Source organism: Lygodium microphyllum, chromosome 30 (assembly GCF_053477565.2).
Source record: "Lygodium microphyllum isolate KBCC chromosome 30, Lygodium_microphyllum_v1.1.10, whole genome shotgun sequence".
In the NCBI taxonomy this organism is placed as follows: domain Eukaryota; kingdom Viridiplantae; phylum Streptophyta; class Polypodiopsida; order Schizaeales; family Lygodiaceae; genus Lygodium; species Lygodium microphyllum.
In genome coordinates, this window is record NC_141164.1 from 74,183,853 (window position 1) to 74,196,856 (window position 13,004).

The window sequence follows — 13,004 nt, forward strand, 5'->3', positions numbered from 1 at the left end:
TCTGTGATATCTCAATACATCAAAAACCTTCCTTATGTGTGATAGATGGTCCTAAAGGGTCTTACTGTAGATCAAAATGTCATCAAAGAAAACCAAGAAAAACTGAAAGAGGAAAGACAACAAAATCTTGTTCATCAGATTCTAGAAGATAGCTGGAGCATTTGTAAGCCCAAATGGCATCACTAGGAAATGATAGAGTCCTCAATCAGTCTTAAAAGCAGTCTTGATCTCATCACCCTCTTGCATGCAGATCTGATAATACCTTGACTCAAGTCAATCTGCATAAATATTCTAGCCCACTTAAGCTCATTAAGCAAATCATCAATCTTGGGTATTGGATACATGTTCTTCACTATGATCTTGTTAAGATCCATGTAATTAATATACATATTGAAAGATCCATCTTTCTTTTTTACTAACAAGATCGGAGATGCATAGGGTGAAGAACTAGGTTCAATGAATACCATCTCAAGAAGCTCCTTGATTTACTTGGCTACTTTTTCCCGCTCACACTTGGACAATCTGTAGGGTGGCTTATTGATTGGCTTTGAGTTAGGCTCCAAATAAATGGGGTGATCTATTACTCTCTTGGGAGGCAATGAAGTATGCACCTCAAACAAGTCTCTATACTCCTCAAGAATAGCTTTCAAGGCTAGGTGACTTGCTGAATTTATGGACTGATCTTCAATCTATTTATTCAAGTGTAAAACAAATATCTATGAGTGCCTCTTGTACTCCTTTTTGAGTTGTTGAAAGGTGATAAGCTGAAAATCCGATCTACTAGGAATTCCTTGTAAATGGATGAGCTGTCCATCAAAGATAAACTCCATATACAGCTATGAGAAATCCATAGTGATTTTGCCTAATGTCGTCAGCCAATCATAATCGAGTACAATATCTATGGGCCCCATTTTGAAGGTAATCACGTTTACTTTTGCTTCATAATTTTCAGCCAGTTATAAAGAAACATGTGGGCATATTTGTGTGCCGATTTCTTCTTCACCATTGGCCACCTAAACTCTTATGGGTAGTTGTAAGTCAGTGAGAAGACAATTCAACTTATTCATACGGAGTGTATTAGGGCTCTTAGAACCTATCCAAGCATCCATGGAAATGGAACAACTAGTGGCAGCAAGTGGCTCATCATAAGTTCCACTTGGGTCAAAAGGAACACTCCCACCTAGATCAAAAGGAAAAGAGTCAATCGGATCATAAAAGTACTCTTGTCCAACTTCTTCCTCAAGGTTATCATTTTTAGCAGTAGGTAATATGATCTTTAGAATCATCAAAGCCTAACATACTATGAACCTTGGCTTTTGCATTTTTATATACACACTTTGTGGCATGATCAGGTGTATACTTTTTCCCACATTTGAAGCATATTTCTTTCTTTATAGAGGTCCATAGGAATAGACTTGGGATTCATATTGGTTGAAATAGATTCAGGTTGTTGCCCCCTTGTTTGAAATCAACTCTAGAATTGTTTGTTGTCCTGAAATTGCTTTGAGGTCTTGAAGCATTGAATGATGGATAAGTTAGCACTCTTAAGCCCTCGCTTGGCGCGTGATTGCTACCATAAACATTGCAAACTTATCCCTGTTTGAAAATAGTATTTGGCTTAGGCTAAAATGAAGACTCTCTTCTATATTTCCTTCCATAACACTCCATAAGCTCAATAGCTTTGAAAAGAGTGGTAGGGTTTTGCGCCATGACATCAACTGGATAAGGATGGCTCTAAACTATACGTGTACTTGTGGAGTTTAGCTTCATCACTAATGCTCTCTACATACATGGTAAGATTGAGGAACTAGTTGGCATACTCCCTTACACTTAAGCCTCTTTGCTCTAAACCATACTGTCTCCGTGCCAATTTCTCTTTTTCAATAGGAGAGACAAAGACCTCTGCCATAAGTGTCTTGAAAGTTTCCAAATTCTCTACAAGTATGTTTTTCTTTTTAATATACCTCCACCAAGTATGTGCAGATCCCTCCATATGCAAGGAAGCAAAATGAATCTTCATATCATCAGTTCTAGGAAATATATCAAAGTAAGATTCCAATTTGAAAGTCCATTCCTTTAGATCCGATAGTGAAGATGATTGACCATTGAACTTGACCAAGATGATCTTATCTTTCAGCTCTCTTTCATGGAAGGGTTGCTGTCCCAAAATAGACTAGTTATGAGTATTAGTCATCGAGTCCCCAAAATGAGATGGAACTTCCCCAATAGGTGGCTAAGAACTAGTATGAAACCTTCCCGTTGGTAGAGAACCTCTAGGAAGTTGGGTATTCAGGCCAAAAATAAGTCATCATGTCTTTGTGAGGTCTCACCGACTTCATAGTGGGTATTTTGGATATCCCTTCGTCCAATGATTCCATGACCTTGACCATTTTGGTTAGGTGGCTGAAGTGGGACTGAGGGTTCACTGTTTGAATAAGCTTTCTCCTTTGCTTCTTTGGATCCCATTTGCATTTGTATCCATTGGGAGAATTGAGCCATTATTTGAGCATTAGATTTTACTAACTTGTCAATGGAAGTCTTTTTTTGGGTAGTTGAATCCATTAACTTTTCAATGGAAGACTTCGTTTGACTAGTAGACAATACCATATGCTCCACTCTTGATAATAGCTTCGTATGATATTGGGCATGCCTATTTCCATGTTTACACATGATATTGTTAAGTGCATTGATTTCTCCATGCACTTAAAGCTCTTCAAGGCTCTCTTGGGGTATATTATCCAACATAGAATCTTTGATTTGTTGAGCATACTTATCTTGGGCATAATTTTTGCCTTTATGCCATGCCATAATAGTGCAGTCTTACAGTATCCCCTGTCAAAAAATTGGCTATAACTTGAACTAGGAAGCTCTGATTCCCAAACTTTTTGATTCAAATCGAAGCGCCAATGCCCTCTTTAAGATGAGCTATAACACATCATAATAGGTTTAGGACAGAAAATTCTGCAATTCAATCTTTGAGTTTAAACTGTCCAGGTCTACACCCTGTTTCAACATGTAAATGCCTTGTTTCCACCTGTAAGGTAAAATGGTGGTTTCAAATAGCTACCAAACCCTGTAGGAGGCTGAATAGGATTTTTGGGCACCCTACAGTATCTACACATGTACTTCAATAATGAAGTTGATACCTGTAAGGACCTGTAAATACCTTGTAGTATCCTATAAAGTCCCTATTTTACTCTGTTTTGCTATTGAAGGCACTTAAGTATTTGAAGGCACTTCAATCTTCAATTCTCCACTCATTGTACCTATGTGAGGGATAAAACAGTAGGATAGGCTCCCTACACGGGCTTCGAATCACTAAGAAGTAGGCAAAGTTCCCCCGGGTCAATTAGTTGCACCCCTTCAGGATCTCCGATTGTGAGGGAGGGTCACCTCTCTTTTGTCACACTATCTCCCTTGGCATCCACCTTTTTCCTCAGTGGATATATCAAACATGGCAATAGCATACTACTCTAATAAATCGATATGAAATGCATTTATGAAATATTCATTTAGCCCCTTTTCATAAAATGCAATCGCATGGAAATTTTGAAAGATTGGATGGAAAGAGGGTCTTACCAATGCAATTCAATGACTCATTGATTGCTAGTACTTACCCTTTACAATATTTCAAGCTTGGGTGAAAGAATATAGCCAATCAATGGATTAGAGTGAGCAATCCTATCAATCAATAGGCTTAATTAATTGGATTAAATGTAATGTTGGCAATTTCAATTTGAAGCCTCTAATCCAATGATTAGAACCAATATGCATCAAGAAAACATCGCATTATATAAATGGATTAATTCAACAATGTTTGGCTTAGATTTGATGGAAATTATTTGATTCTTTAATCTCTCAATCAAGTGGATTAAGATCAGCAAATGGATTCATGAGAGAGAATAAGAATTGAAGAAGAATACCTTTGACATGGTTGATGATGACTTGATTAATCCCCAAATGCGATGAAGCGCCTAGTGGTCTAGTATTACCAAAATAATCTTCAAGGCTTGTGTATTTAATGCTTGGGAGCAATCTCGAAGTTTTAGATACTTAAGATTGAAGCATTAAACCCGTTTCCCCCAAATTTTGGCTCCATGGAAGCTCTTGAGCTTCAATCTTTAACCATTTGTGCTTAATCCTTGCAATTGCTTTAAGAATCCTTACTAAAATGATCCCATGGGTTGAAATGATGAAGAATCTTCAAGAAATTGATGAACATTGAAAGCTTGGGCTAAAGCTTTCATGGCTGCCATGGACTGCACAATTAGGGTTTATAGGAAGGCCAGAGATTCAAAAATGGAGTACAATCTTTAGAGTTTTGGAGAATTTCACTTGCGAAAGGTCTGAAGGAGTGTTAGAAGATGAGGAATCAAAACGTATAGCAAGGGGCAAGTTGGAATCAGCCTGAAAAATGCACCGCATTTTTTGGGGCTGTTCCTGGCTCCATGGCGGAGCTCCTCTCTAGCAAATAGATTGTCATCCTAAAGATCTTAAAGCAAGAAAGTCACGGCATGTGTTGTTTGGCTTAGAGAAGCAGGGATTTGAGATATATGAAGAGATCTTGATGGTAGACTCCATGAAACTTTCAGGAAGCTCCAAGAAAGGGGAAAGAGAACCCTCTCTTTTCAAAGTAACCACAGTTTGTTTCCCAACTAAGCCCGATTAACTCCTATTTGACTCATTTACCTCCATATTGCATGGAAATTTGGTGATGACTTGCTATTCTAGCCTTCCACTGCCATATTTGCCCTTGAAGATCTCCAAATATAGTCTACAAACCTCTACTAGTCATTGTCTATGTCAAGTACATGTACATGTAGTACTTATCTGAAATTGGTTTTTATGGTGAAAAATTAGATTGACATAGAATGAAAAATGGATCAAAGACCAATGCTCTGATACCACTTGTCAAGAAGTGAAATGGAGAGAGAGAAAGAGGAGAGAGAAGACTGCAAAAGAGAGAGAAGAAGTGCAGAAGTGAGAGAAAGAGAGTAATGAGAAGAGAGAAAGACTAGAATAGGAGAGAGAAAGATAGGAAATAAAAAGAAGCCATTGAAGCTGAGAGCAAGGTAATGAGAAGAAGGATAATAATGTATTAATGTGTCAAAAGATGAGAAAATTTACATGTCCCATTCTTTTATATCAATGTCAGTGTGACATGGCATCAATATTATTTACACACTAAATCCTTATTCTTCCCAAGTTCTTACAAGAAATGTTACATGCCTAGTAAGTTGTATAGTCTTGATTATAGACTATTGAAATAAGGACTCAAGTAATGAGAGTATTATTTTAGTATTATTACCCCATTTATTTAAGTCAAGAATATGGTGTACACTTTGTATAGAACAAAAGAGAGATGTTAATAAGGTGGGTATAATGGGTAACAAAGCATCATGTTTTAGTTGAAAAAGCTAGATACACATGTCAAAATTGAAGATAATATATAAAATTGCTTCAAATCCTAGTTGCTGGAAGTCTAAGGTGCCATATTTATTTGAAATATCATTGAAAACAATCGTCAATAATGGTGTCCTATGTGTGATTTCTCTAATACTTTATATTATGCAATGTTGCAACATAAAATAAAATTTAGAAAATGGAATGTTTCAAGTATTGCAAATTTTAAGATTATGTGTAATGCACTATTTTGTATTTGATTGCTCAACTTGGTATTTCTCTCAAAAGACAAAAGGATGTTTTAGCAAAAGATTTGTTAACATTTCCCACACATTGTTAAATGTGTAGCATCCTACATTCAATCTCATGATTTGAGTTAATTTAATAGCTAGGTGCGCACCTCTTCACCAACTTTACACATCAGTGAATGGATTCTCTCTTCTCTAGCTATAGAACTTTCTAGAAATCATTTTGAAAATTGATAGGCTATGAAATATATATGAAATCATTGAATTTTGTAAACTTGAAGTGGGCATGAATGCTATAGAAAATTCATATATCTAATCAAAGTTTCTTTATGATTGTATCCTATTACAATTTGAATAATTTGGAGTTGCTTCAAGAATGCTTAAGATAGGTATACTTTATGCTCAAACCACATGATGTACACACACTCACGTGCATACATACAAATTTCTTTAGTCCAACAATTAATTTCATATTATGAAAGGACATTTGGCATGCTAGCAATATCGAGTTTAATAGGAATTGGAAATTTTAAAGAAGGCCTAAAGAAATATGCTCTAGATATTCTACAAAGGTAGAGGATTGCTCAAAGGTCATATAATTCAATGGGCCTAATGTAGACGATAATATTGATAAGAACTAAGTGTCGGTAGTGATGAGTAGAGCTTTAATGTAAAAAAGTCTTATTTAGGAGTTGGGAATCGAATCACACGTGTCTTTTGCAAAATGGTGACCTAATCTCAAATATACCAAAAGTTATAAATTTTAAGAGTTCATTCATAAAATTGTATGAATTTTGGTTGTATGTTTTGGCATTTTGTGACTTAAAGCACAACAAATAAAAACGTTTTCAATTGCTTAAGCTATTTCTAGTTGTTTTGGATTCCGAGATGCTCAATTTTGGATGAGATGCTAAGTGGTTGTTAAAGACACTGAGTATGTATTGGGAAAATCATAAAAAACATGTCAACACCAAGATTTTTATTTTTACTAAAAGAGTAGATAGATGTGTTACAACTAATTTTGAGACCATTATTGCAATGTATACAATAAAGAAAGCTTAAATAAGCAAATTCTTTATTAAACTCAATGAAAATCATGATCAATCTATCAATCTTTGGTTCTCTCTCTCTCTCTCTCTCTCAATCATTTTTTGAACGATTTTTGCTAACAAAGGATATTATTTATGTAGCATAAACATAACACAAGGTCAAATGATATTAGAAAGTAGGATTTCCAAGGTAACTAAACTTGTAGATTTGCACACAACATTTGGGTTGACCTAGCTTTTCATTTGGCACGGGGAGATTTCTCAATGGCTTTCTAATGGTTGCAGTGCTCAAAAATTGCCATGACACTTTCAAGGGATTTTTGAAGTTGCATTGAAAAAAGTTGATGGTGTAGTTAAGACTTGGGCCCATAATTGTGAGGTTGTGAATTGAGGTCTTAATGCATGTTTTCTTTGTTTGGACACCTATACTCACATGATGCATTTGTGTAGACCACCAATCCAATGCTCAATTAGTCTCCTTGTCCTATAAAGGAGAATCTTAATGTGATTAAGCTCTACTTTCCACTAAGCTTGTAATATATCTTATGTGCACATAGAATGAACACCAATGTGGCTCCCTTGTGGGTGTTGACATGCCTTGTCTTGAGAAAAGAATTGATATAAGTGCAAAATGACTTATGACTTCTTCTTTTTTGCATCTTCTTTCCACTAGACCTTAAGTACATGAATGTGTGACTTGATGTACTAAAGTCACTACACCTACACCTTTAGTGCCAATTTTAGTGGTTTTTCCACATCATCCCTTAAACTTATCCTTGGATATCTTATGCCCAACTATCTTACTTTTGTTTGTCTTTTGATATTGCCCTTGATATTGCAAGTGCATTGAGATAGATGATGCATTTCCTCATGATGGCCTCTATCTTAGAGAACAATGTGCTAGTTTCTAGTAGCATTACTAAGCAAGAGGTGGTCAATTCCGATGCAATGTCATTCTAACATGGTAAAGAGATGCTAGCTCCTTAATCTTAAGCAAAACTTTTATTGAAGTCCAATGGTGTCTTTAGGCATGTATGCTACACATATGAAAATAGATAAAGCAAATTGAAACACGATCTTCGAAAGCATCATATTTTTCAAATGACTACCATTAGATATTTTCTTGTACATGCATGTGCATGTATACACATGTCAAAAACATGTGCACACACACACACACACACACACACACACACACACACACACACACACACACACACACACACACACACACACACACACACACACACACACACACACACACACACACACACACACACACACACACACACACACACACACACACACACACACACACACACACACACACACACACACACACACACACACACACACACACACACACACACATGCACGCACGCACGCACACACGCACGCACGTGTGTGTAGAGAGAAGCTAATTGAGATTTTTGGGTATGCTTGAAGCTCTTTCTATCATGTTCATGTTGTCCATGAGGGGGCTTTACTCATAGAGTTGTCACATATCAACCACATTTAGATGTGTTTGGGTCCACATTGTTGGATGCCTTACTATGGCTACAAACAAGTAGCTTCCCTCATGTCCTCCTTACACATTGTATTTTGGTTTCCTCATCATTTTGTTTGTCTGTTTGTCTCTCTCCAGTGCGTCCACCTATCTTCCATCACTACCTACCAATCCATTGTACTCATCCACCTACACACACACACACACACACACACACACACAGAAGGGGAGAGAGAGAGAGAGAGAGAGAGAGAGAGAGAGAGAGAGAGAGAGAGAGAGAGAGAGAGAGAGAGAGAGAGAGAGAGAGAGAGAGAGAGAGAGAGAGAGAGAGAGAGAGAGAGAGAGAGAGAGAGAGAGAGTGTGTGTGTGTGTGTGGTGTGTCATGTGCAACACAAGTCTAGAATATTAATAACTATATGTACAAAGAATTCCACATGCATCTATATGCTTATGATATTAGGACTTCACTATGTATTTTCTCTAAATTGTATTATTGAATGTATACTATGCGAACCACCTTGGGGTATAGTAAAGAGGGAAGGTGCTTAGAGAGAGAGAGGGAGGGACGGAGGGGGGGACATGTGATATAAAGTCCAACATTGATACTTGAGCTAGAGCTCACTTGTATGCATGCGAATGAGGACACATTTTGTCATTTATAACAATGATGTAGAAAGTCTAAACTTACAATGAACAAGTTTTGAACTTTTGCCAAATTGCTTTTAGGTGACATGCCATACCACTATGGTGAATGCCATTTATTGTTCATGTTGGGGGAACAAATTGTGTATAAGGCAAATAACAAACACTTTTTCCACTGCCTTGGCCATCTAGGGCAGTGTGTAGATAGCCTTAGAGGCATGAGAAGGAAAAGGAAGAAGAGGATGAAAAAGTCTAAAGTAAGAGCAGCATCCCATGAGCTCATATCTCAAGATTTGTTGCAACAAGGGTTACTGAAAATATAAACACTCGCTAGTGTGACATTAGATTCGCATACAAAATAAGAAATCCACATGATTTGGTTCACTACATTGTTCAATGTGCGATCAAATGTGAACAAAAAAAAGGAGCTAAAAATGGTGAAATAGAAGGAGTTAGTTCCTCCATGATTGTTGGAGTAGATGCTGATGGCTTGTGATGGCCAAAAATAAAGCCATGTGGAGTGGATGAAAATTTAATAAGCTTGGATTGAATCTCCTACTAGACAATGAGCAAATGCAAAAAAACTTTGTTGATTAAAATTCGAGCTATGCATTAAATGACCTCCATGGAAAGTTATTAAAATATTTTTAAAGTAGAGGTGTAATGTTTTTGAATATATAATGTATAAAATGGACTTGTTACTTGAAAGTTTGAGTAGTTGCTTTGAAAGCTTGGTTGGGAAAGAGTTCTTTGCAAATGTTACTTGCTTGGCAAGTGTCCGGAGCTTAGGTCCTCATAATATTTATGTTATTCGATTGATTGCAAGGGTCATTAATAGTAGGGACAATAGCATATATGCATCATGAAATATGATCAACGCTCCGAAAACATGGTAGGGCTTCAAAATTAAAAAAAATCAATATGTTATAGATAGAACATTAGGTACAACTCCTCTAATAGGCCAAGGAGGGGAATCTCTATATCCTTTCACCTTCCCCGCTTCTTGGGAAGCCTTTGAAATAAAGGTTTCATTCCAAGGGCCCAACTCGAAGATAGACACATAGACGCACACTCTCTCCCCCCCTCTCTAATCCATTTGTAGTTTTGTTCTCAAATTTCTCTTTCAGCTTATTGTTCCATTGGTATCCACCTTAGTCCTCATCACATGCCTAATGAAAGTTTGAGTAGTTGCTTTGAGAGCTTGGTTGGGAATGAGTTCTTTGCAAATGTTACTTGCATGGCAAGTTTCCCCGGCCTAGGCCCTCATGTTATTCACGTTATGAGATTGATTGCAAGGGTCATAAACAGTGAGGAGAGTAGCACGTATGTGTCATGAATTATGATCAACGCTCCAAAAAACATGGTAGGGCTTTAAAATTTCAAAAATTCAATGTGTCACGGATAGAACATTAGGCACAGCTCCTCTAATAGGCCAAGGAGGGGAATCTCTATATCCTTTCACGTTCCCCACTTTCTGGGAAGCCTTTGAAACAAAGGTTTCATTCCTAAGGGCCCAGTCCGGACACACACACACGCGCGCGCGCGCTCACACTCTCTCTCTTCCCCTCCTCTCCCCCCCTCTCTCTATCCATTGCAGTTCTTTACTCGAATTTCTCTTTCAGCTTACTGTTCCATTGGCATCCACCTCGTTCCTCATCCCGCGCCTCCGCTCCCCTCCCTCCCTCTCTCCCTCCCTCCGTCCTCGTGTGCCTGTGCTTTCGTAGCATCGTGCCGCTGCTCATATTAGGTCTCTCCTTTTTCGGGCATGAATATCTGTGCGCGTACTTTGCCATGAAAGATCGCACGCATGTGATGGAATTGCGCGTTGCGATCTGCTGTCTAGCTGGAAAGTCGTGACTAGAAGAGCATTCCGATTCTCGAAGGTCGTGCCATCAGGCTCAGGCCCCCACGCCTGCAGGTAAAACCTCAATCGACTAACACATCACACCTGCTACTTGGCTTGGAGTAGCGGCGAACTCCATACTCTATTTGCTAAAGTCCTCTCATATTCTAAAACGTCACAATCTATCATTGTCAGAATCCTGTCTTGCATTGCTTAATCCTTTCTCTTCATTTTCTGCATCAAGGAAACAGAAGCAATAACTACAGTCTCCATTTTCTCCTACACATTCTCATTCCCTCTTTCGCGTACCATGGTTTATCTGCTGATAAGCCACCGCAAGAAAAAGAAACGCCGAGGGAAGTCATTGTAGGAGAAGCAAATTCATTTAGCAGGGGCAATCCATCTTTGCAGAACTTGGCATAAAAAGGCCTCTTCAGTGGAAATCGATGCCAGTCAGCTCTTTAATAGTGTTTACAGGCATGACGCCTAAATTTAGTCATCATCCGTTCAAGTGATATGTAACACCTCGTTTTAGTGCAAGAGCAACAAGAGTTAGTCACTGTGGTCGTTCAAGGTTCGCAAATCTTGTCTTGTCGCATAGAAACGTCAAACGTGTTCTAACTTGAACAGGCAAAATATTTTACATGGCTTCATCCTTACCTGACATTTTTATCTCGTTGAACCAGGTTCCTAACCACCTGCTTCTCGAAAGAGAACTACTTAAGATTGAGATAGAATGGAAGGCTCTCCAGAAATGGGGCCTGGCACTGATGCTGAAGCATTGGCAGATATTGCTCCCAAAGGATTAGTAAAGATTGCAGAAGCTTTAACAGATTCTCTCTCTAAAGGGCAAACGAAACTTGCAGATGACAACTCGCCAACAACTAGAACCTCTTTTTCTTATCAGCAAGATGTCTGCAGGGAGGTGCTCAAAAAGCTTAGTGAGGCTGGATGTGAGGCTGTTAACTCGCCTAATTTTGCCGAGGAATTGCTTGCACATTTTATGCGCCTACCAAATCGGTATTTAATCATCATGAGCTCATATTTTGCATTTCAAATCATTTTGTGAAGCACATCACAAGGTTTTAAGGTCTAAAAAAGCTTGTAATGGATTGGAAGGTTGCAAGTGTCAGGTGTTCCAAATTTTACGGCTAAGAAAAGAGTCAGGATACTGTTTGCAGGTATGCTTTGGATGTAAATACTGATCGAGCTGAAGATGTCCTCCTGCATAAAAGACTGTTACAACTTGCAGAGACTCCTGAGAACCGGCCCGTGTTTCACGTACGAGCTGTAAGGGTAAGTCCATGTCCTTATTTTGTTAAATTTGAAGGTTATCCCTCTGCAAATAGTTCTTACTATCACTATAGCAGTTCATTATATCTCAAAGCAAACTAATCCACCGATAAAGATAGCTTTGAAAGTCTGAAGAAGGCTTGAATCCTCCACCCCATTCCATGATGAAGATCTCCCCCAAAGATACAATGGAGAGGGGCATGGTTTCTACCCTAAATGCAGAGTTAAGAGACAGATGGATGGCCAAGAAGAGGAAGGATTTCTTGGACGAGATACACTCAAAGAAGCAGAAGGCCCAAGATGAGGGTAAATGCTTCTCACCACCCCAAATGATTAATTTGAACTTGCTCCCAAAGCCGTATACAAGACTCTCCTTAGAAGAGATTGAGAGAAGTATATAGAGGAGGATATGTTTTAGTTATGAGAGAAAAGACATCTCCTTTAGGAATGTCTTAGGGAAAAGGTAAGACAAAAAACTGGCTTGGCTAGTCCAATCACTTTGATGTTCAACTCTTTAGGTTGAGCAAAGGGGCTAAAGGTAGACACGGACTTGGAAAGTATTTGGCCAACATGAAAAATCACATTCTTGTAGATTTGATTGATTTTGGATCCACAAGTACTTAGGCAAGCAATAGGTTTTTTAAAAAACATATTTGTTTTCATGGGATATAACTTTTTCTTGAGATGGTTAATACAATCGGTTTGATCAAGAAGGATAAATGGATGAAGGATAAACGAATATGCTGTGAGAGTGCGCAATAGAAAGAGGAAAGTGAACACCGAGAGAAAGAGACAAAGAGAGAATGCAAGAGAGAGAAGGAACAATGTGATTGGAATGGTTCAAGGTACAAGGCTACAGCGGTCAACCCCAACTCGCAGCTCTATGTGTCAATGTGGATGCCGGACTAGATGGTTTTAGAGGGAGGGCTAGTTGATCACGGAGGATCAATGATGGATAATGGATAATGGATAATGAAAGTGTTAGGGTAGACTGCCTACATACAGGTGAAAAAGAGGGA

The 13,004-nt window shown here is 38.3% G+C and overlaps 1 protein-coding gene across 3 annotated transcripts in view; it reads left to right on the forward strand.

The window, feature by feature from the left end:
- Positions 1 to 10,421: 10,421 nt before the first annotated feature.
- Positions 10,422 to 13,004, forward strand: part of LOC148010001 (serine/threonine-protein kinase STY46-like) — a 120,018-nt gene continuing 117,435 nt past the window's right edge. Inside the window, exons 1-4 of one of the 3 annotated variants that reach the window (XM_087672706.1) lie at positions 10,422 to 10,767; positions 10,937 to 11,266; positions 11,379 to 11,712; positions 11,874 to 11,988. In XM_087672706.1, the coding sequence (XP_087528832.1) occupies positions 11,429 to 11,712; positions 11,874 to 11,988 (399 nt within the window). In that variant the 5' untranslated portion in view covers positions 10,422 to 10,767; positions 10,937 to 11,266; positions 11,379 to 11,428. Of the gene's footprint in view, positions 10,768 to 10,936; positions 11,267 to 11,378; positions 11,713 to 11,873; positions 11,989 to 12,060; positions 12,292 to 13,004 lie in introns of those variants that run through there. The other 2 variants (XM_087672705.1, XM_087672707.1) reach the window with 2 other exon arrangements.